General features: G+C 42.8%; 1 protein-coding gene across 1 annotated transcript; it reads left to right on the forward strand.

Annotated features, from left to right (window-relative positions):
* The first annotated feature begins 541 nt into the window (after positions 1-541).
* vps41 (VPS41 subunit of HOPS complex) lies at positions 542-24049 on the forward strand. Its single transcript, XM_012815159.3, has 29 exons — positions 542-757; positions 1228-1266; positions 4423-4530; positions 6999-7076; positions 7600-7674; positions 9632-9694; positions 9933-9998; positions 12355-12474; positions 12751-12897; positions 13129-13195; positions 13328-13425; positions 13669-13798; positions 14080-14195; positions 14389-14445; positions 14561-14622; positions 14727-14808; positions 14995-15087; positions 15346-15473; positions 15864-16008; positions 16768-16809; positions 16926-16976; positions 17591-17728; positions 19111-19165; positions 19314-19454; positions 22111-22247; positions 22500-22599; positions 22689-22733; positions 23000-23076; positions 23320-24049. Exons 1-29 carry the CDS (start codon positions 737-739, stop codon positions 23398-23400), a joined length of 2562 nt encoding a protein of 853 aa, XP_012670613.2. The 5' UTR covers positions 542-736; the 3' UTR covers positions 23401-24049.
* The last annotated feature ends 1200 nt before the right edge of the window (positions 24050-25249 follow it).

Below are 25249 nucleotides of genomic sequence, written 5' to 3' on the forward strand. Positions count from 1 at the left end.
GGAACACACCTGTGTGCCTCGATAGACCGGAGATGCCACCGGCCATCTGCATAAACGTATGGGACGTATATTGACAGCCTGTCATGAACGATCGGTCCAAGCTGCAGTCTACGGAAGCAGGCTGCTACAAATCAAAACTGAGCCTGTCTGGGTCCATTTCATCATGAGCCACTAGCCATCCTCTTCACATGTGCATAGAAAACATCACACAGCCCACGCATGGCATTAACATGACTGCCTTTTCGATGAAGTCATCACCTTTAACAGAAAGAGAGAAAGAACGAGGGAAAGAAAGAAAGAAAGAAAGAAAGAGAACGACTATGGACAGCTGTGGACTGTCCCTTTCTATAAGTTAGCCTAACGTTCGTGGCATCATGTCACTTTAGACCTGTGTCTGAAAATATAGTGGCACGTAGGCTAAGTAACATTTAATAATTTCCGAGGTGAAGAGGTGGAATTGTAGCATATATTGTAACCTAAACGCCCGTAACTGCACAATTCCTAAAAGAACTACAAATCCCGATAGCTTTACTTGAGCTTCCTGTTTTTGTCACATGATTTAACTTAGCTCAGTCTGCGTATGTGTTATGCTAGCAGCATCGTCTCATAATAGTAAAATCTTGTCGAATTAAATTATATTCGGTGACATATCTGACAGCATATTGTTCATGTGTATGTTTCGCAAACCTGCGTTTGTACGCAGCTGCCGCTTCACGTAGAAATATCCAGAGAAACCATGTCGGAAGTAGAGGAAAAGGTACGCGTCTGTTCAAAATAAATGTGTGTAGGGGATGCTAAATACGAACCCTAAGATAATGTAAATGTATGAAGTATATATAATTATCATATGTCCTTGTCATGTTGTCCATGTTTTCCAAGTCGTTCGACGAACATAGAATGACTACTATTGGTCATTGATATCTTTGTTAATAACGTTAATAAATATTGCTTGCTAAATACAGACAGCATTGTGTGTGCGCCTTAACATAAAATGGGTTGTTACTTTAGAGGAAATTACAAATACTAACTGGGTTATGCACCGGCTTATCCACCGGCCCCCTGAAAGAATCACGTGATTTTCTTAAAACAATATTACAGTGGGTAAGTTCGTAGAGTTGTACGAAGTCTGAATACGAGTTACATGCATACAAGGGTATTTATGGCAGTGGCAATGTGATTGACAGACTTAGCATACTGGATATTTCTGACATGTCTCACTTTATTCAGGGAAGAAAATCGAGTGAGGAATCTACAGATGATTCTGAGGTAAGAAGCATGTCTGAGTCATGTGCAGGTAGTAATTGGAGTAAGTGAGTTGATATGACATACACTGACCCTTTCATGTTGTGTCTCATAGCTTGTGTCTTGTGGCCTGTGTGAGTTTGTAGCTAAATGTAGTTAGGCTAGATGTCATTAAGTAACACATGTCTCCAGGGCCTGGGACCCAGTATGTTGTGCAACTTTATCATTAAGCATTGCATTGAAACAGAAAGTTTTATAGAACCGTTTCACTGTCCCATAACTTTATTTGTGTCACAGCATTTGAGCAATGGCTGAGCTCTGCATGAGTCCTTGTAATTTCTAAATGAAGAAAAGGAAAAATAATAAAAGGGTTCTGTGTAAGATAGTGATGCAGATTTTTTGAATCTCCTGAATCCAATTAATAAAAAGCATGAAACCTCTTTCAGTCAGAATGGGTAATTAGACATTAAAGCAGCTTTTCTAATACCATTCCAGTACCCTACGAAGTTACTCTCGTAATTTTTTTATTTATATGAAATATTTGATTAAATAAACTTTAACAACCAGGGTGACAATGTAACATGAACCTCAGACTTATTTTCAGTTTATCTCTGATTTGCTTGTCAACTCCGTAAACTACAAAACTGAACAGTAACAATACAGTAAGGCTAGCTTGATTTCCCATAAAAATTATCCTGCTGAATTTCTCTTAGGCTAATTAATTCCTCCATTCACAATTAACAGGGATAAGTGAAGCCGATTATCTACAATTAGTCGACACATGGGCCTACACCGTACAAAGGACTAGGAAATGTTCTTAAATATATAGATAGTCTGAGGAATTCAGAGCAGCAGACAGTGCAGTATGCCTTGCCTGCGAATTGGTAAATAAAATATAGCGTGTCAGTCTGCAGAGAGAGAGAGCTCTGCCTGTCTTTAAGTGATCCAGGGAATGAAATGTCAAGAAGACAGCAAACAATTCCACCCGCAGCCATTGAAGGAAAAAAAGCAGCCCGGAATGAATAAATAAAAATACAAAATAAAATCTGGCCCAGCAAATGACATCTCTTTCTATGGAAGTATGCTTCCTATCTCTTCTCTATGGGTAGCCCCCCCCCCCCACACACACACACACACACAAACACAAACAAAAACACACACACACACACACACACACACACACACACACACATATATATAAAGAGAGACAGACAACACGGACTGCGTGATTGTACACTCACTCAGAACGGCTCCCAGCCCCCGTTTATCTGCAGCTCTATTGTAGAGCCATAGTGTCTCAGTTCACTCCCTCAATAGGCTTGTCAGTCGGCAGAGCAGGCTGGTGTGATTGGTGCCCCGGGATTTTTTTTCTCTTTGGATCGCTGGGCACCTGCAGGAAATGTTTTGTGGGTCTTCTTGTGCTTACCTTCCAACACACTCACACACTGATTGTCAGCGAAGAGTCGCCATTATTGTGTGTGGTCCCACAATAATAGACACCAGATACAGAGCTCAGTTGGAGTTTTTTTTGGGGGTGGGGGGGTGTTGGAGTTTTCGTGTTATCCACCTGAAATTTTGGGGTTGCGACAAAGATTGCATTGCAGAAAGTGTGGGGGGGGGGGGGGTGCTGTTCATCTTTTCAGTGTCACACATTGAATGGAACGAGGGGGCAATCTTCCCTGTGCTAGTGCGGTTATTAGTTTGTGCTTTCCTTCTGAGCCTTCCTTTTCATTGTGGCGATGCAACATGGAGAGAGCGCTTTAACCAGTGAACCTCAGAGGGAGAGCGAGCGAGCACAAGAGGGAAAGGGCCATAGAATGCCAGTATGACAGAGAGAAAGAGAGAGAAAAAGAGAGTGAGATGAAGAAAGGGAGAGAATGGATGTGTGAGAGAGAGAAAGAGAGAGCGAGAGAGAGAGAGAAGTGTTTGGCTGGTTACACCACGCCTGGGAAGGGGCAATTAAAGAGCGGCCAGCCTTCATCCCACGCTCCCCAGGGCTCCAATTAGAAGCGGCAGGAAGGACAGCACAACACTCATCCACAGCGTTAGCAGCCACGGCAACACTAACAAGAGGCAGAAATTATGGGATATGAAACGGAGCCATTTCTCTTCCACCCTTCTCACCCACCCCACCACCACCTCAACCCACTCAACCCTCCCAGTGTTGAAAGTTTGTTTGGGATTTTTTCCCCTTTCCCCCTCCATCCCTCCCCATTCCAGCTATAATGGCTTTGTAGACCATGACAAATGTCCGAGCATTACAGATTTCACATCTGGAAGGAACAGGAAATGGCTTGGGGAGTTGAAAGAAAAGAGTTGGGAAGAAATACTTTCTTTTCTAACTAGCGAGTCCTTATTATTTTATGTGGAAGATTAGGTTTCTGGGGTTCCTCTCTAGAAAGTTTCCTCATCACAGGCAACTCCACACACCAGCCAGGAGGCTCTGATAAAATCAGCCTACTCTAGAAGCATTAAAGTGGGGGAGAGAGGGACCGTGTTTGAGGGGGCAAATGGTGAGAAAATGCAGCATCACCTATTATGAGAATCCCGGGCTCTGGCTTTGCTGAAGTCGACACAATGCAAACCCTTTGGGGTGGAGTGTGAAACAGCCATAAAGGGATAAAGGCATTACTTATGCTGGAGAATAGGCAGCCCGGGGACAGATTTGATCGAGGTGCTGGGAGGAACAGAGTGTAATTCTGCCGTGGCATTGCTCGCCACTCGAGCCAGGCTCAGTTAAAGGGCTAACAGCAGGCCTAACTCTGAGAGGAGAAATCTACCACACAGGTCAAACTCAGGGAGGTGATCAAAGCCATGAGAGGTTGTTTCAGAGATTGATGCCTCTTTCCAGGGCTCCAAAATATGAAGCAGGTTGGGTGGGGGAGGGGGGGGGCATGTAAAGGGGGGTGGAGGTCATTAGCTGCAAGTTCAACTTTTGAATTTTTTTGCATCATGGTTAGTTGGTGACTGGATTCGTTTAATCAGATGGAAACTTGCTATCTGTCAGCAGTGTAATACCATAAACATGTCAGCAATGTAGTTGCATTGCTTTATGGTTCTGTCATATTACGAGTGTCATTGAGAGAGTGAGAGTGTGTGTAAGTGTGTGCGGGGTTGGGGGGTTAACACTGACAACACAGCCCTATAACCCAACATTCATGTCGAACTCTCTCCCCATAGGAGGAGGAAAGCGAGGAGGAACCTAAACTGAAGTACGAGCGGCTGACCAATGGGGTGACGGAGATCCTCCTGAAGGATGCTGCCAGCTGCATGACTGTTCATGATAAGGTATGGAAGGACTTGTCCATACACAGCAGGCTATGGTCACCCTATCAATATGTGCTGTGAATCTATTAAAGTTCTTAGCACCCTGCCAGGTAATGAAAGAAAATCTGTCTGGGTATTTATAATACAACAGAAGATAATCGTGGACATTTTGTGGACATCTTGCGAAAGCAGATCTTGAGGGCCGTCAGTGGGCTTCCAATGACATCATGTTTGAGAGACTGAAGCTGTGCTTGTTCTGCAAGGAGGGCACATGATTGAGAACCTGCATACTATAGCACTTTTGATCAATGAGAACCTGCATATTATAGCTCTGTGTATCAATGAGAACCTGCATACTATAGCTCTATTGATCAATGGAAACCTGCATACTATAGCTCTGTTGATCAATGACACCTGTTTTACCCAATGTACCACTGTAGTGTCAAGGTCTCATGCATCCTGCATCCTCCTTTTCCTTTCTTACCGCTGCCCCTGTCTAATGTTTTCTCACTCAGGGCAGCTTTGTTTCATCTCCTCCTTTTAGATTTATTTTCCGTTTCTGGCCGGACACCTTTCTTTCTCCTCTCCTCCACTTTCCCCCCTTCTTTTAAGAAAGCTGCATTCTTTTATTTTGTCCTTTTCGTTTGGGTGGAGGGTTCTGCGGCGGATGGCTAATCGCCATGGCACCGGGTGCACTCATGCACGGCCGCGCTGGAGGAATAGTCATACCTAGTTATGTCTCCTCACCTGATGTTTTATTAACCGCTATTGATTTTTATTCTTTTCCTCTCCACTCCCTGGGGATTCTCCCTACTCCTTTTTTACCCTTTTCTCTCTCTCTCTCTCTCTCTCTCTCTTCTCTCTCTCTCTCTCTCTGTCTCTCTGTCTCTCTTTCTCTCTCGCACCACCTCAGCTGAGAAAAAGCAACCTTGCGCGAGTAAAAGGCACAGTGGGCCTGAATTTGCAATGAGCCCCTTCCTTTTTGCCCTCCTCTGATTGTCCTCTTCTTTCTCTTTTTTCCTATCTAAAACACACTTCCTTCAGTTTGTGCACCCTCTTGTGCCCCCTCGCTGCACGTGTAGCCTCTCACTGCCTCCATCTCTCACTGTCTCTCTCCTCTTCTCTCTGCCTCACAAACATCAATCACACTTGCTCTCTCTCTCTCTCTATACACACACACACACACACACACACACACACACACACACACACACACACACACACACCTACACGCTCAACACACGGCAGGTGACGCCCACTTTGCCCTAATGTTGCCTCATATTTTAAGTGCCCAAGAATGGGAATTTAATGCGAGCCTCTCACAGCAGTAAATCCCTTTAAAGGCGTCCGAGGCTGACCGTCCCAGGCCGCTTACTTATTTATTTATTTATTTGGGCCTGATTTTATTTAGAGGAGATTGCAGGGGGGGGGGGGGGGGTTCTGTTGGACATGCTCGGCTGTGCCTGTAAATATAAGCATTTAATTATAAAATGCACTGAGGCATGGGGGCGGGGGGCACCTGCCACACCTAGCAGGAAGAACATACAGGGGAGAGCGTGTGTGTGAGTGTGCATATTTCTGTGTGTGTGTGTGTGAGAGAGATTGTGTGTATATATGTCAGTGTGGGTGGGTGTGTGTGTGTGAGAGATTGTGTGTAAATATGTCAGTGTGTGTGAGTGTAAGTGCTTGCGTGCATGCGTGGTTATATGGACATGCTCTTGCTTTAAAACTAAAATTACCAATCCCAGCCAGTGTTTTTTCTTTATTTATTTATTTATTTATTTATATATATATATATATATATATATATATATAAAATTCACCTCCTTCGCCATCCTGGTGGGGGCCTCCAGCTGTGTGTGAGCCAGAGGCAGAGGCAGAGTAGGGCTGGGTTTGGGGGCCATGCTGGGAGCCGAGCCTCTAGCCTCCAAAAGGTGGACCTCCACAGCGCTCAGGGACATTAACCCAACCGCAGCATGCAGCCGCAGCATAATAGCATGCAGGTTTTCTTTGCTTGGTTGTTATTGTACGCATTGCAAAGGGTATTGTACAGACCTCTTTATTATTTCCACTGGTCAGTTTTGTTCTTATTATACCCATTTTATGTTTGTAAATTTGCTTTTTTGACTTGGCACATTCAGACATAAACACTCATAAACAGGCAAGGCGCATTGGACAAGGTCCTTAGTGCATATATTATGTTGAGGCATTTGATCCCTCCCCCCCAGCCCCCTGCCCAGAGAAGGAAAAAAAAGTGCCATTTCACACAGCAGTGCACTGATAAATGGGGTTTTCCATCCCTTGCAATTTCACACTTTTTGCCCCAAGGGTCTCCCCTCCCCTCCCATCTCCACCCACCCACCCAAATCTCACCGTGAGCCTCGATCTCTAATCCTCCCCAATGAACCCAGCCTCTTAAGTCTCAAATATATGCGAAAATGCTGAACGTCTCCCAACCTTATTTGTCTAATATATATCTCTCATTGCAGTTCCTGGCACTCGGAACCCACTTCGGAAAGGTTTACTTGCTGGATGTCCAAGGAAATGTCACTCAGAAGTTTGAAATTGTAAGTTATGGTTGGGCTCCTACCTGAGCTTCACCTTTTTTCACTTTGGCCTGACACACTGTCTATAACTTCACTAAAGGTGATCGGGGGATGCTTAGACATGTGATACTGCAGTGTTACCTTTCAAAACCCACATAGATGTTTTGTTTAGTTGTCAGTTATCTTGGTTTTTGCTTCAACTCTCATCTTTTTGTCATTTTTATCAAGTCGGACAAAAGGACAGGTCACGGAAGAATTATGAGATAGTGTGCGCATATTCAGCTTCGCTTGGTGTTGTTTTTCTCAGTCGATGTTCATAGTTGACGTGACATGTGGAGTTGCAGTCTAACATAACAAGGCGCCAGAGCAGCCCAAGTGGCTATGGGAGAACGCTCCCGTGCAGCACGGACCTGCGGACGAGCCTGTGTAAAAGCTGTGATTTGAGTAGCTTGTCCGTAAGTCTGTTCTGACTTTTCTGACACGGGCCTCGTGACGCATCAAGTTCTTCTGGTCCGGTGTGATTTGTCAACTCCTGTCTTTCCAGAGTTCAGTGAAGATCAATCAGATCAGCCTGGACGAGAGCGGAGAGCATGTTGGGATCTGCTCAGAGGATGGGAAGGTGAGTCCGCTCTGTCACTCTCTCTCTTTCTCTCTCTCTTTCTTTCTATTTTATTTTCTCTCTCTCTCTCTCTCTCTCTCTCATGCACTCTCTGGCTTTTTCCTGACCTTTTGTGCTCTCTGCCTTAAAGGTGACTGACAGCACCACTTCAAATTGTGCTGAGGAGGATGCGAAACCAGCTAGTCTCCAGACAAAAACAAACAGCATTTACCCTCCCATTCCAGCATCCTCCTTTTTAATCCTCTTAACCTTTCAACCAACCAACATTTTCCGTCAACAACAGCTTTTCACTAACATTTCGAGCCTAAATTAGATTGTCCACCAACGAACCTCCTTTTTACGGTCATATTGTCACTCAAAAGTAAGGACTTGGGAAACGTATGCATGTACATGCTAAAGAACCAGCACCTCCATCCACTTCCCCTTCCTCCGCCTCTGCCTCCCCCGCGATCTGTATCACATTTCTCCCCCCCCGATATCCCCTCATTGATCTGTACCTGGCTGTTATCAGGGCTCGTCTCCCTGATTACAGGCCCCCTCCCGGGGTTAGACTCGCTGCAGATATGTGCACCCGATAGCGCCCCCCGCTAGTCCCACGAGCAGAAAACAAGATCTTGTCTCGCCCGCCGCACCTTCGCCAATTAAAATCGATGTGCCGAACAATGTTCGCCCTCATGCACTGTTAACCCTAACCCCCGATCAAACCTCCGCGCCGATGGCAGCGATACGCCCAAACGTTGCGGCTTTAAGAGTAAGCGCAGAACGTGCGAGTCGGATGGAAAGAGGGAGTGTTCATTTTTTTTTATAGAGTTCAACTTGCTTTTTTTTTCTGCCTCAAAAAGATGTTTGTTAAAAATGGAGACCCTTACAGGAAATAGTTCATGATTTTCTTTTTTCTATAGGACTTAGGGAACAGTGTAAGCCATGTCTTCCTCTGCCTATGACCATGGGCGTTTTAAGCATGAGAGAGTGATTATTGTTTCTTTCAAAGGAGGATGATAAAGGAAGACATTAAGTGTTGTGTTTAAAGTTGCCTTCGGCTGTTGGGCTGGTTGGCAGGGCCGGAGATGAGGGCAGGGTTTGGGACGCCCACCTGCCCAATAATTGGCCGCTTCGTGGCGAGACCATGCCACTTAATGACAGAATCCCTCTAAGGCATGAAAGGGCGAAGGCTCTGGCCAACAAGCGAGTTTTCCCTCCTTCTCATTATTCTGAAACTATAATAATGGTGTTTGCACTTTAGGTTCACTTTTCCTACACTCTTCCTGGCTTTGCACTGCATTATGACTGTGAGCTGATACACCAAATAGCCTCCATATTTTATGTCATCCATCTGTCTTAAATAGACAGCGCAGAAATGTCATGAGTCAGCGAGTGACCCGTCTCATCATGACAGGTCCTGCTTGTGTTAAACTAGCACAGGCAGACACGGAGGAGCTCAGGCCAGAGGTATCTATGTTGGGTCAGCTATAAAAACGATTTCAATTAGACACCCTGGATACCAACATTTAAAAAAATATTCAGAGCACCCAAAGCCTGAAGTTTACGGAAAAGGAGCACTATGAGTAAATGTGTGCCATCTTTTAGATTTTTAAATTGTATTTATTTCTTTGATTTTTTTAAACTTGACATTATAGACCTTTTTAGTTTTGAATTTTGTATTAATGTATTGGTAATTACTTATCAGTTACAGTTCATCAGCAGGACCTAATGATCTATCTGTTCAAATATCAGTTTAATCATGCTAAAGCTGCATTATATTGACCATATAATCTATATTTTACCCGCATAATCACTTGAATATTGATTCAGACACAACACATTTGGGATGGTTCAGTTTATAGCGCTTAGATTAAGTGCTGAAATGCACTCATGGTCACTATGGAGACATTTTGTACACTTTCCCCAGTAGTAATGATATTCATCATCATTGCCTTCCATGTTTGTCTCCTTTCAGGTTCAGGTTGTTGGTTTGTACACACGTGAAGGTTTCCATGAGAACTTTGACTGTCCAATAAAGGTAAACATCACACTCAAGTAATAGCTGAAATTTGAGTGCCAATTACTCTTTTTTTCAAAATCGGAATAAATGCAATTTACATGGCAATCACATGAGTCTGCCGTTTGTGAACGTATTCATAGTGGTGAAGTACTGAGAATAGAAGTGCTCTACCTCAAGGAGTGTTATGGTGTCTTTGGCATGGCCTACAGATGTTCACCTCCCGTGTCTGTCTTTGATGTGTTCCTCTTCTCTGCAGGTGGTGGCTCTCCATCCTCAGTTCAGCAAATCAAACAACAAGCAGTTTGTCACCGGGGGCAACAAGGTGAGTCTGAAGAGCATTCCGCTCCGTAGTTCCTGGAGTTTGGAAGCTCTTGTGTTCTAACAGCGGGGAGTGGGGTTGTAAACTCTGTACCTTTCAGCCCATAGTGGTGTATCTTCTGAACACTCATCTACTCAAATGAGTACACTTGTGATGTTTGCATGGGCCATCATCACAGCCACTTCTGATGGATCTGCTCTCTCTCTCTGGCCAATGTGATGCCTGCTTTCTTTTCCCCCTCTCCACCATCATGAAGGGCTTTATCTTGGTGGAATTTATGTGGAGGTGCTCCACTATTTCAGATTTTTCCTCCAATTTTTGTTCTTTTTATTTCTCCTCTTTATTGTGAATTGTTCTCACTTTTTTTTTCTGTCAGGAGACGTGAGAGGCTCTTACCATGTCGTCCTCTCGCAGGGGTTGATCTTTTAGTGAGAGTGGCCCATTTTCCCCAAAGTGCTGTTCACCACAGAAGTGTTGTCTCCCGAGCACAACAAATAACAGTCATTACCCAGATGACCCGTAGTCTCCACACATGTAGACCACACTTTACGGCCAGATTCTATACAAATAGCGGGTTGATTCGCATGGATCTGCAATTCAGCCAGAAAACGCCAAAGGACATCCTTGGACATGCACTCATGGACAGTTTATTCACAATCAGATTTTTCTTTCTTTCTGTCTCTCCTCCTTTTTCCTTCTATCTTTTTGTCTCTGTCTCCATTTTATTATCTAAATGTGAATGTTCTGCTACACTCAACTACATTTAGATCTTCATATAAATAGATGCCGGGTTATGTTGATAATGTGAACTTCATCAGTCCTTAGTCGTAGCCAGTAGTTCAGAGCATGTTTGGACATTTCTGAGAAATACATGTTAATGAGTCAAACTTGATTGTGCACATTTTAATAAGTCTTGATTGGTCCTGATAGTAGACCCCATCCCCATCCCCACCACATGTCTGAAGACCGCCCGCTTCTCGAGCAGCACGTTAGCAGTCAAGCAGCCCCCCCCCCCCCCCCCCCGATCCCCCCCCACCCCCATCGTGTGTGACGCGCCTGGAGTTCTAATGGAAGCCCCACAATGAGCGTTCCCTGTGCCTCTGCTTTCAATCGCCGCCTGATTTCTGTCCCCTTCCTGCGGCTTAAGGCTCCTATAATGCACCCTCGCCACGAAAATCAATAAGGCTTCGACTGAAGACACATCTTGTCAAAGGCAATTCAATTCGGTCTGCACAGGCCCCAGCGAGTGTCATCCCCTTCATACTGCGCGCTGTGATCTGTTAACATAGCCAAAGAGTAGAATGGAAGTCACATTGAAGGGTCTTCCATTTTCAATTCTTTTTCTTTCTATCAATCTCCCTCTCCTTTTTTTCCCCTCTCTCTCTCTGTGTTTCACCCACTCGGCTGTAATAAGAGTTTGTGTATGTCTTTCAGACTGTTCCTCTTGAGGTGTGTTTTCCATTGGGGCTATTGCCGTTTCCGTCAGGATTTCCACTCTCGTGGGAGATATAGAAATTATCATAACCCTCTGAATTGTCTCCTTCAAAGGAAAGAGGAAAGTGGCCATCATAGATCTAGTTCCTCAAAGTATCTTGTAATGTTTGAAGAAACAAGCAGTCACTAAATAGATTTTCTGAAGGGGACCTCAAAGAGGAAAAAAAAAAAAAGAACACATTCAGGAAATTCAGGTTGCGGGCATTGTGACACAGGCATACCTCAGCCCAAAGAGGAGACTGGATCCATTTCAGTAAACGTGTAAGAGAAATACTCGTCTCCGGATCAGAGTGTATCCCCAATTTGTGTAATGTCCCATCCTGCTCATAATTAAAAGCTAAGTAACCTAATATCTGTCGGCGCGGCAGCTTTGTGAAGACAGCGGTGTCCCACACTATATCCCTGGGTTTTATTGACACGCGATACAAGAGGAGTTCTGTTGTTAAAAGCACTTACCGTTCCATTTGGGTAATTAAGACACACTTGTCCGAAATGGATTTTCTGCCTGGAGCGGAGAAGTGCGAAGGGCCGAGAAACCAAGGTTGTTCGTCGGCTGTGCTCTACTGCCCTCTCATGGTTGAAGAGCGTCATGTGTTAAAGCAGAATCCCTCTCCTGCAACAAAATCACTTATTGTTTATAGGAGATTCACGGGAGGTTTTAGAGACAGTTGTTTTGATGAATTTTATTATTGTGCATCATGGGCTGATTTTTAAATTGATAAAAACGTTGTTACCCTGACAAACGATGCTGGTGATACTTTGGCTGGCTGAAATATCTCGTGTTTAATGCTACACCACACCACGCACAAAGCTTTTAACAGCTCTTCACTGTAACGGTGTGGTTTTGTGATGCTGTGGCCTACAGTTGCTCCTGTATGAGAGGAACTGGCTGAGCCGCTGGAAGACCTGCATCCTGCACGAGGGCGAGGGCACCATCACCAACATCAAGTGGAGGGCCAACCTCATCGCCTGGAGCAACAATGTGGTACGAAGGGGTGTGGAAATAGGCAGGAGGGCATGAATGGAGGGCATGAAAAGAGTACAGCAGCCTTAAAAGAAATATATTCAAAAGAATATTCAAAAAGTAAATAATAAAAGGTCTTGGATCCAAGTAAGTTTGAGATATGCTAGACCAGAAGATTTGTTTTATGAAGTGTGTCTTGGAGTCAGACCTGTATCATTCATTACTGTAGAACCAGGTCAACATCATATATTTTCTGTACCTCTGAATTTTGTGTGTGTGTGTGTGTATCCATCACAGGGAGTGAAGATCTATGACATAAGCACTAAGCAGCGCATCACCAATGTTCTACGGGATAACTCCAGTCTACGGCCGGATATGTACCCATGCAGTCTGTGCTGGAAGGACAACGCCACCCTCATCATCGGCTGGGGCTCCTCTGTCAAGGTGTGTGTGTGTGTGTGTGTGTGTGCGAGCGTGCGTCCTTGCATGCGTGTGTGCCTTAATGCTTTGTGTGAGTGTACTTAGTTGCTATGGCAGGGTATAGAGTAGGTCCAACAACTGTAAGCTGTGTGTCATCTGTCAAAGAAATGTCCAAACACTCCATGTGGAGACGTTTTGTAAAGCACTATCAATGTGAAAGTAAAGGACTCTAATGTTCAGTGATCCGTCTCTTAGATATGTGCTGTGAAGGAGAGAGACCCCACTGAGATGCGAGACCTACCAAGCCGCTACGTTGAGATCGGTAATCACCGCCGACACTATTGATGACACATGAGTTTCATGTTCATCTGTGTGGTGAATGCGGGATGGCTAGAGGAAAAAGTGGTGTGTTTGTAAAATGAATCCTCCTGTCCTGTCTATCGCTGTGTTCCAGTGTCTGCCTTCGAGACGGAGTTCTTCATCAGTGGCCTGGCTCCTCTGGCTGACCAGCTGGTGACCCTCTACTATGTGAAGGAGACCTCGGAGCACATGGTGAGGCCCTCCAATTAATCAGAATGTACCAATTTGATTGTACGACGCATCAGGTGTTTCGTTTTTTTTTCCTTTTTTAAAGTAGAATCATTCCATGTAAACAAATCACTTTCCTCTGTCTGAGTCGGGTATAAAAATAATTAGTGCTTATTCCAGCTCTAACAATTAATTACATTATCTCTGTGTTTACCATGTTCACACCGTGTGTGTGTGTGTGTGTGTGTGTGTGTGTGTGTGTGTCAGGATGAGGAGTTCCGTGCACGGCCACGTCTTGACATCATCCAGCCACTTGCGGAGAACTGTGAGGAGATCTCGTCTGACGCTCTCACCGTCCGCAGCTTCCAGGACAATGAGTGCAGGGACTACCGCCTCGGTAGGGCAGCCCATCACAACTTAGATGTGGGCTAAAGGATACATCCATGTGTCAATACCGTATAAGTACAAATATCCTCATAGTAGTAGTAGACATTAACTATAAACTGTATATATTATAAACTGGAAAGATACACAATATTAAAGTAAAACAATTATTTGACATCTTAATGCTGCAGGTAAAGTACTAAAGAAGATATTGTTTTTTTATGCCACTATAATGTGCCGGTCAGTGTGACCTTTACGTGACCTCCCAGAGGTTCTCCTCTCCTGTTTGCACAGAGCACTCTGAGGGGGAGTCCCTCTTTTACATCATCAGCCCTAAAGACATTGTGGTGGCTAAAGAGAGAGACCAGGACGACCACATTGACTGGCTCCTGGACAAGAAGAAGTATGAGGTGAGTGGAGAGGAAGCTGGTTTAGGCCAGCACCACTATGTTGGCTAGCTATGGATCTGCATGCATCCACAGACGCATGGAAGACATGATATCATCTTCTGTAGTTCTTTCTTCCTTGTTTGCTTGTCTGAATTTTTAACTGTAAAAAAAACTATTAAAACTAAATTAACACAGTTGTTGTTCACTCGTCCAGGAAGCCCTAATGGCAGCAGAGATTAGCTTTAAGAACATCAAGCGACATGACGTCCAGGTATGGATCCACTCTGTTACAGAACTAAAGTTCCTTAGGACTGGCTTGTCTTAACCCTTCTACAATTCTTTCTGATAATGGAGCTTATTCTATGCGTATTTTCTTTTTTCACTAGAAAATTGGGATGGCATACATAAATCACTTGGTTGAAAGGGGAGACTATGACACAGCAGCCAGGTATGGTGGATTTAGCTTCACATATTTTGTAACTGTTGAAACTTACAGGCAAAGCATTTCATTTTTATCGATTTATCTGTTTGTCTTCCGCCCCCTGCATTCAGGAAGTGCCAGAAAGTCTTAGGGAAGAATATGGAACTCTGGGAGAATGAGGTCTATCGTTTCAAAACCATAGGCCAGCTGAAGGTAAAAAAGGGAATTTAGGTGTCAAGGTTATACTTCAGTAAAGAGATTTTTAAAGTACAGCATTTGGTGAATATTTGATAAATTAAACACTAATTTCCAACACCAAAAAAACGACATTTCTGTTTGCCTTAGAGTGCATCTATATTTTTAGAAAGTGTCTCAAATCCCCGTCTTACCCCCGTGCAGGCGATCAGCCAGTACCTGCCCAGGGGAGACCTGCGGCTCAGGCCTGCCATCTACGAGATGATCCTGCACGAGTTCCTCAAAACTGATTACGAGGTCCGTATGATGCCCCGGTTAAAGTGGCCATTACCATTTGACCATACTCATCACAAATAGTTTTCATTTGTCGATGACTTTATTATTGCAATACAGAATTAACATGCAGCCAGGACCCTGGTGGTCCTCTTGACAATACAGTAACTGTAAGTATTGTGTGTGTGTGTGTGTGTGTATGTGTGTGTGTGTGTGTGTGTGTGTGTGTGTGTGTGTGTGTGTGTGTGTGTGTGTGTGTGTGTGTGTGTTTCTCTCCGACAGGGTTTTGCCACGCTCGTTAGAGAGTGGCCCGGGGAGCTGTACAACAACATGACTATTGTGCAGGCGGTGAACGACCACCTAAAAAAGGACTCCACCAACAGCACCCTGCTGACCACACTGGCTGAGCTGTAAGTCAGGGGATGGGTCTTTCATCACCTCATCACATCTTCTGGGATATCATAGGGATTTGCAATATCTGTGCTCGGTGTCTTACATACACATTACATTATGTGAAAATGAAGAGAAGCATGTATTTTTTTTTCCATGGGCGTCAGTGATTTAGTCAACAGCAATCTAGAAGGCCAGGTTGCATGGCATTTCCTTTTTCTGTAGTCTTTACAGTGACTACCTCTATTTCCATAGACCTTTCCCGTCTAAATTAAATAACAAACATGCACACATGTAAATAGACAAGATACTGATACACATATATGTAATGTGTAAATGCAAATAGATACATGTGTGTGAGTGTACACTCCTCCTGAACTTTTTCTTTCTCCCTCTTTCCAATCCTTTAGGTACACATATGACCAGAGGTACGATCGCGCTCTGGAGATCTACTTGAGGCTAAGACATAAAGATGTGTACCAGCTCATCCACAAGCACAACCTCTTCTCCTCCATAGAGGACAAGATCGTTCTGCTCATGGACTTCGATAAAGAGGTGTGTAACATGCACTGACCTCACACCCCAATACAACAAACATGCATTCAACTCAAAATGTACATTGTCATGAGTATCCTAATTATCACGAACACCCTGTATAAATGAGATCTCATGATTTTTACATTATACATGAATCATATATTAGTTTAAATGAATTATAGTTTTAAAATGGGGGCTATAATAGAATTCCATAATTAATTGAAACATATTGATAATTGATCATCTTAACAGGATTTGGTGATGTAATTCCTCCATTAAATTCTACCTGTAGTCTCCATCTCTGGACACCTACTCTGCCCAAAGGAGGTGATCTTTGTCTGAATTACAAGTCAAAATACCAGCGGCAGTTCTTGCAGGATTTTGCTTGCATTTTCACAAATTCACGCCAATTCAAGGATTTCCTGCACTTGCGATTGCCTTTTTCTCTTATTACTACAATATTTCTGCATACAAACGCATAAAAGTCATGACATTTCTGCATTATTTGCAATTGATTCGATTGAAATTGGGTTATTTATTTAACTCAAAATCACTGCAGCAATCCCAACAAACCCTGGCAAGATCCTGGAGGGATTGGCCAGGGGAGCGTCTAGCATATGGCTGATATTCTCTGGAGATGTGGCGTCTCTCCCCACTCTTCCTGCTCACAGGCCCAGCGTGTAATTATATTTGAGATGGAACACCTATGAGGTTGCAGGTCGCGCCTGTATAGATCTGTCCGGCAGACATATCAGTTCCTCTCCTCTCCTTTTTCAGAAAGCTGTTGACATGTTGCTGGATAACGAAGACAAAATATCAGTAGGTGAACCCGATGCCTTTTCATTTCTTGCCATGTTTTTTTTTTTCTCTCTCTCTCTCTCTCTCTCTGTTCATTGTACTGAATGTGTTTTTTTCCTGCTCCCTCTCTTTCACAGACAGATAGAGTTGTGGAGGAATTGAAAGACAGACCAGAGCTCCTGCATATCGTGAGTATGGGGACTTTTTTATTGGGTCATTAACATTTAAAGGAAATGTGTTTTATTTCATTTTAACCCATGACCCATTGTCAAGGCAAATAAATAAGAAGACCGAGACAGTCCCATATTACCTTTGGCTGAGAAAGGGTACATTCATTCTGTATTTAAAGTGATTGGCCTTCAGATATTGACTAACTGTTTGAGATGAAAATGACATCTACTGCAAATGTACATCAGAATGCAATCGCAATTGCAAATGCAATTTGACGTTTAATGCTTAAAGATAAATAGTTTAAGAGATTAAAAATAATTTTCTTTACTCTCTCTGTAAAGCAAACATTTAACATAATCCTAAAATGATCCCAATGTAAACAAAACCCCAAGTGAAACGATAGCTGATAAAATGACTGCCCTCTATTGATCAATCATTCATAAAATCAGACGTTAGAGTATTTAATATACTAAAGATGAGAATGTCCCACTCTCTGACGTTAGAGTATTTAATATACTAAAGATGAGAATGTCCCACTCTCTGCAGTACCTGATCTATAGATCAATCATTCATAAAATCAGACGTTAGAGTATTTAATATACTCAAGATGAGAATGTCCCACTCTCTGCAGTACCTGCATAAGTTGTTCAAGCGGGACCACCACAAGGGCCAGCGCTACCATGAGCGGCAGATCAGCCTGTATGCAGAATATGACCGGCCCAACCTGCTGCCCTTCCTACGAGACAGCACACACTGCCCACTGGAGAAGGTAATGCTATCCCACCCCATAAACACACACACACACACACACACACACACACGCACACATGCACACACTGCCCACTGGAGAAGGTAATGCTATCCCACATGAGCACACACACACACACGGCCTAGTGGAGAGACCAACGCACATACACGTGCCCACACAACTACATACCAACACACATTGCTCTGCAGAGAACATAGAGATGATGTAGAGATGATGTATCACATCTAACAGAGGTGATTTCACTGTCGTGTTAACTTTGTTCTGAGAAAATACGTTATGGGTGTTAACACTTAAACATATTTCAACAAGTACCAGTGACCGTGCACACTGATACGAACACGTTAGTACCCGTTTTAGGCGTAATGTCGATGAAACATGCGCCTAATAACATGGTATGGCATGTACAAACAGGGACGCAGAATGACAAGTCGCGCTGTTCTGACGTGGGAGGGTCATGGGAAAAGTGGGAGTTTTGGGCAAAGTTGTGGGAGGACCAGCGCAAGGAATGACTAATATTTTGTTGTATGTATGAAAACTGAGGGGGACAGCGCACTTCTGTTTTGCAGTATCCACCTTCTAAAAGCAGATAATGCAGATTGCCAGATAGATGCGTGAATACTTCTAGAAACAATGGAATCAGTGTTCTGATCACCATTTTTTGCTCATTTGTACCATGTTGAAAGCATCCTTTTTGAAAGCTTTTTTTTGTCTTGCCATGACTTTTTCACTTCATACACCTCCTTGTGTAGATGCCTGCAAAACTATTGAATTTGTTCTATGGCTGCACAAATAGGCTGAGTATTATTTTTTTCAGTGGTGTAGAATTACTGCCCTGTATTATCGCTCTGTCTGATGACACCTTATTAGCATGTATATCTATTACCTGATTGCTAAACTTATGATTCCTTTTAATGTTGGACGGCGGTTCCATGATTTAATTCAATTGTGCAATTTGCATCTGTGATTGAATGATACCGTTCTATTGCAAGTGTCACAAATCACAGTTAATGGGCGGTGACGTGTTATTAACACTGCATATTTAGTACATTCGACATAAAATGAAAAGGCACAGCGTGCACTCTTTGTGTGGACTGGCCAAATCGCAGAACGGCCAAGTCGCAATATGGACATGTCCGCACTGTATCTCTGCCCCTTAACTGTATCTCTGCCCCCAACATACGTTGCTCTGCGGAGAACATGCAGAAAATGTTGAAATAATGTAGCACATCTAATAGAGGTAGTCACTTACATGTTAACTTTTTACTGACAGAATACATCAGGTGTGAACACTTAAACAAATTGCAACATGGAACAGTGACATGCAGTCTGGATTTCTGTATTCTAATGGTTTACCTCACTCACATTTCTGTGCTCCTGTCTAGGCACTTGAGATCTGTCAGCAGAGGAACTTTGTTGAGGAGACGGTCTTCCTTCTCAGTAAGTAGCCTGAGAAGTAGACATTTACCTCAACTTTTTCAAACTAGAAAGAAGACTAGAAGTAGTAGTAGTAGTATAGTAGTGTGATATAAGCGGTAGTAGTTCTTGCCTTTGTGTAATGATTCCTCTGTGTTGCTGCCCTCTGCAGGCCGGATGGGCAACTGCAGGCAAGCATTGCAGATGATCATGGAGGAACTGGCAGATGTAGACAAGGCCATTGAGTTTGCCAAGGAGCAAGATGATGCTGAGCTGTGGGAGGACCTCATCTCCTACTCCATCGATAAGCCACGTAAGATACACAGGCACATAAACCAGTTGGTTAACCACAATGATGTAATAGTTTAAGCTTTAAGCTTATATACAACCTTATGATGAGAGATCTATTGGTTTTTTTTTTGGAGCAAGTCTAATTGTGCCACTGGGTTTTCTTGATCCACAGAAGGACAATACATTAGCACCCTCTTTTTATAGTTATAGTCAGGTTAAAGACAAGGTATTGTCTAAAGCGACTTACAAAACATTACATAAAAAAAAACAGTAAAAACCAATGAGAAAATGATGCAATAGGCATAATGAAATTCAATTCAGAAAACAATATTAAGAGTAAAAGCATTATTACTGTAATAATAATAACAAATATCAAATTTAAGATTATATTTACAAAGTATGCCTCAAACAAATGAGCTAATCAGACAAATACGGTTTAAAAGGTGAGTTTTTAAACACTTTTTGAATGTACGAATGCTGTCACTGGAACGGAAAGCCCTAGGTAGGTACCGCAAACAAAAAAAGTCTGCAATCCCTTGCTGCTGAGAGAAGGCAAAGACAACAGGTGCTCATCAGAGGAGCGAAGTGGTTGAGAAGGGAATAGAGCTTAACCACAGCATTTGAGTAGGTTGGTGCCGATCCAGGGGCTGTCCTATAGACAAGAGTGAGAGATTTAAATTTAATTTTAGCAGCTACAGGGAGCCAGTGAAGGGTGACTAGCAGAGTTACTTTGGAGCTTCTTTGGCTTATCAAATACCAAACACACCGCTGCATTTTGAAACATCTGCAATGGTTTCACTACATATACAGGTAGGCCTGTTAAAATAGCATTGCAATAGTCTAGTTTTAGAAATAACCAGGATCTGCACAATAAGTTGTGTAGAATAATGTGTGAGAGAGGTTGTGATTTTCCGAATATTATAGATCTTGAACCAACAACATCTCAAGACAGAAGCTGGTCATCATAACTCACAAGTTTTGTGCAGTTTTAGCTGGGGTCAATGAAGATGATCCAAGTTGAACCAAGTATTAATATTTTGTGAGATGGCTGGATTGGCTAGGAATATCAGGAGCTCAGTTTTCAAAAGATTGAGCTGAAGGCTGAAATATCACTGAGGCATGCAGAAATTCAAGCCAATCAAGGAAGGACGTGCTGTTGAATGTCTTCACATAACAGTGATAGGAGAACCTATGGGAAGCAGTGTAAATGGAAAATAGGCTAGATCCCTGAGGTACACCAGTGGATAGGTGGTGAGATTTTGACACTTGTCCCTATCAAGACACACTGAATGAACGTCCACCAGTGTGCGCTGTCCTCGAAATTCCGAGTTTGGACAAGGTTAGGAGAGGAAAATGTCATGGTTCACTGGGTCAAAGGCTGCTGACAAGTCTATTAAGTCTGAGCAGAGGCTTTTCTCAATGCTTCAGTGACAGATAAAAGAGCAGTTTCAGTAGAATGGCCACTCTTAAAATCAGGCTGCTCAAGGTCTATCAAATTCTTCTGAGACAGAAATCAAAAACTTGCTTTAAGACAACCTTTTTAAGAATCATTGATGAAACACTAACTGATGGTAAGGTAGATGTGGATTTAACTGATGGTGGAGGTTAAGGATATTCTTGAATGTACAAAATAGATTCCTAGTGTCTGTGGCATTGTCGACCTTTTCTTGGTAGAATGCCTTTTTGGCAGCTGTGACCGTGGAAGACAAGATGGATAACAGAGACTGGCAATTACCAAGATCAATTGCATCTCTGGATTTATGCTATTTTCAGCAGCTATTTTTGTAAATCACAAATATAATGAGTAAGCCAAGGATGATTTCGATAAAGCAGGTCCTGTGGATAGAGGACATGCATTATCTGGACGAGCTCAGTGTGGAGCAAAGGGTGTTCAGAGCATCGTTCAACTCTAATGATGAGAACGAACTCTGAGGAGGGAGAGTAGATGCAACCAGGGAGAACTCATGCTTGAGAGACTTTTCAGGTTACGACGAATCAAAGCCACAGGAGGAACAGTAGGATGTACCAGGAGATGCACAGAAAATCTGATAAAGTAATGGTCAGGTACAGGTAAAGGAGTGACCATTCGCTTTTCTGTAGTGCAATTGCACAACAAAATGAGATCTAGATCCTTTTCAGCCCTTATGAGTAGGAGGGCTGCGAACGTGTTTGAGATGAAACAAGTTAAAGGGAAACTTCTTTTTGGATCCAAACCGTTACCAAGGACAATTAACAATCGAAATTGGTCCAGTATTGAGTTATAACGCTTAAACCGTCAACCACAAAATGGCTGTACAATGTAATCCCATGGGGCAAGCATCTGCGTCAAAGTAAACTGCTTGTTTATGCCACTGACAGGCTTATAATGTTATTATAAGTGTCTGACAACACGAAAAGGATCCCTACAGATATACCTGTGTCTGTTTACCTCGGTAACTGTAAAGAAAGTGCAAAGTTTCTGTATCTGGAGAAAATGACTGTAGAAAAAACAGCCTTAGCCATGTTTCAGCAAGGACAAATAACTAAAGGGATAACTATGAGGCCAAAGCTGGAATAAAATCTGACTTACTAAACAAATTGTTGGTCTTGTGCCACAAAGAAAAACAAAAAAAGGTTTGTACATAAATATGTCACTGTAGAAACGCCTTTCTAATACACGTTGCGCCCTCTCCCCATAGCCTTCATCACAGGGCTGCTGAATAACATTGGTACCCATGTAGACCCCATCCTGCTCATTCACCGCATCAAGGAAGGCATGGAGATACCCAATTTGAGAGACTCACTGGTCAAGATTCTACAAGACTACAACCTGCAGGTTAGAATGACTTACTCTTTTACCATTATCAGGTGTTTCCACTCCCCCACCTCTTTGGTTGTTTTGGAAGGCTTTTTGAATGTCTGAAATCTCTTGCTAAAGAACTGTCAACAGTTATAAATATCATCTTAACCCCTATGGTGTGTGTATTATGACCTGTAACTGGTTCTAAGGGAGTAGCATGTCTTAGGCAAGTGTGATGTGTGAGGAGCACCCTTGACAGTCATCCTAACCTGCTTTGTCTCTCGTCAGATCCTGCTGAGGGAGGGCTGTAAGAAGATCCTGGTGTCTGACTCCCTCTCCCTGCTGCAAAAGATGCACAGGACACAGATGAAAGGCGTTAGAGTGGATGGTAGGCAGCCATTTTCCATACCTACATACATATTGTATAATCAAGTGTTTGGATTGCATTAAACTGCTTTTGAATTTTGTTTTCTACAGAAGAGAACATCTGTGAATCCTGCCATACCACCATTTTACCATCAGGTATTAATTAAAATCTGCTGATTTTGTGATTTCCCATAAACTAAACCCATTGGCTAAACGTGTATTCACCACCATGGAGACCTAAAGTCACATGCAGAGCACTAGATACTGAGCTTTTTCTAATGTGTTCCAAGAACAATCACTTTCCTACCATGAAGTCAAAGTCATCAAGTCAAGTCCTTCACTGTGATTTAAGAGATTTACTACTTTTTAATACAACTTCTTTTGCGAAATGTTCATCCGCTTATCTCTCACCGGTGTTTCAGATACAGCGCAGCCCTTCAGTGTGGTTGTCTTTCACTGCCGACACATGTTCCACAGAGAATGTCAACCCTCAGGAGCAGTAAGAGATTTTTCCCTCACATATTCATTTAGGGTCCGTTCGAAGTGTGTTAAAATGCTGTCTAACTGCGTATCTAACTGGACACATCGAGGCAGCTACCTACCATTTCGAACGGACCCTTAGTCTTATTGCAGTTTACCCATTCACAAGTATGACATCATAGCTTGTATTTTAGTCTTTGAATGGGTCACAGTATCTTCAGCGTGTTATAACATGTAGCTTATTCCATGCATTGCCTCCCAGATTCCAGGGGTTCAGTTTTGCAACATCTGCAGTGCCAAGAAAAGAGGTCCAGGCAGTGGCATCCTGGAGATGAAGAAATAACTATGAGACCTATATCTACCCATGAGCACTCGAAATACCACTGATATGGGATCAGTGCTCTGAACCCATCTTCACCTACATCAATGTCACCTGGAAATGGACTCTGACCTCAGGCTGATCTTTGCGATCAAGTTCATCCTCTGTGTTGTTGGTCCTGCTCTCCTGGCTTTACACCCTGTGATGGGTGTGGCCATGTTGGAACTACTTAATTCTGAACTGCAAATAATGCTTATATGGATTTTTGTGCACTTTTTTCTTCTTCTAAATGATGAAAGACCAGTTTAACAAGTGTTTGTCTTCATCTCTAACAAGTGTTTGTCTTCATTGTTAATAACAATGCTCGTAAATGTTTTTCATCAAACGAAACTTGAATGGTCATAAAAGCTGTACTGTTCAGCATTTCTGCACTATAACAGCTTTAAGTTAATGCTGTATTAACATTACCTTTGATATGCCATGTCTACATATATTTATTTTGCTTAAATTGCTGCAGGAATTGAATCCATTCATGAAGATCATTAAAGTGTTATCCATCATAATCAAATGATGCTGTAAATGTCACATTAAAAGCTGTAATCAGTGAGACTATTACTTAGAACATGCTATTTGTTGTAGAATGGAAAGCTGTTTAATACAACAGAATTACAAACAATGTCTTTAATTGAATGATGAGGAGGGAGTTTGTTAATGGAGCCCAAAAAATAGACCAAAATATATTGAGGCTGCTATCTTTTTAATTATTAGGCAATTCTGTTGAATGAGGACTGAATTGTTAAAAGATAAAAGAAAATAGCGCAGAAAATGGAAGCGTGGGGTACCTGCAGACTATGGCAAAGAAACATAAGAGACCTGAAAAGCTGAATCACAGAACAGATATTATCGAAACCTTTAACCAAGTGCTGAAAATGTAGTACTTCATGAAACATTTCCCATAAAGACAGTAGGCCATACTCTATAAGTAATGCAACAGCTCCTAGTATACAGTACAGTATTATGTAGCTTAATCTCCCTTTGAATTTCTAAACCAATTGGAAAATGTAACCACCATCAGGCCAGAACCTTAGGCAAAACTCACAGAAAGAGCTGTGTACTAGTTTAGTACTGTGGTACTAACATGCTGAAAAGGCAGTTTCAGGGAAATGGATATAAAAGCTGTTGTCCGGCTGTTCAGGTGAACTGTTGAAAGTCTAACGGCCCTACTGTGGGTGCCAGAAACGCCCTGTTTGCATTTCACCTCCACATCCAATCATGTGAACTCCATGCGGTGGGGAACAGTGGAGCGTTTTTTTTTTTTTTTGTCAGGTCATCACGATCCACACGGGCACTGAAAAGACAAAGCCTTCACTTTCACCACAAGCACATCTCTGGGTCCCCTCAGAGGGAGCAGCCTTGCAAACCTAACGCTGAAAAAGCCCACGAATGACCATCAATGGTTATATTCAACTTAAGGTCAACGCCTCAAGCCAATGACTATATAGGTCTTATGTTGGCATCGCTAATGCACAAGACAATCACGGCTATTCTTAGTGAGGTATAACAAAAAGCACACAGGGATCCAACTACTATAATGACTTCCACCATGTAGATATTTCACACTAAAGTTTCTGCAAACTTTCCACGAATGTGGAACAAACTTGTCTTTTGTCAGAAAGGGAGAGACCAGCTTGGTCTGCATAGTGGGCTAGACATGGTACCAGCAGATTGCCTGGTTTATTGAAACAGTCTCCTCTACTGCTGTTTGGGACCCAGTAGGTCAGCTTTTATGAAAAAAAAAAAAAACTGCATTGACACACTTCAGAAGACTATAAAGGCAAAAGAAACATGTTGCACAGCAAAGGAAGCAAACCGA

This window comes from Clupea harengus, chromosome 17 (genome assembly GCF_900700415.2).
Source record: "Clupea harengus chromosome 17, Ch_v2.0.2, whole genome shotgun sequence".
Classification (NCBI taxonomy): Eukaryota; Metazoa; Chordata; class Actinopteri; order Clupeiformes; family Clupeidae; genus Clupea; species Clupea harengus.

What these genes read in the sequence shown, in the direction of transcription:
- vps41 (XM_012815159.3), top strand. Translation starts at nt 737, where the DNA reads ATGTCGGAAGTAGAGGAAAAG. An exon ending in TCTGCTCAGAGGATGGGAAG is followed by an intron (nt 7,675 to 9,631) that starts GTGAGTCCGCTC and finishes GTCTCCTTTCAG; the next exon opens with GTTCAGGTTGTTGGTTTGTA. An exon ending in TCCTCAAAACTGATTACGAG is followed by an intron (nt 15,088 to 15,345) that starts GTCCGTATGATG and finishes TCTCTCCGACAG; the next exon opens with GGTTTTGCCACGCTCGTTAG.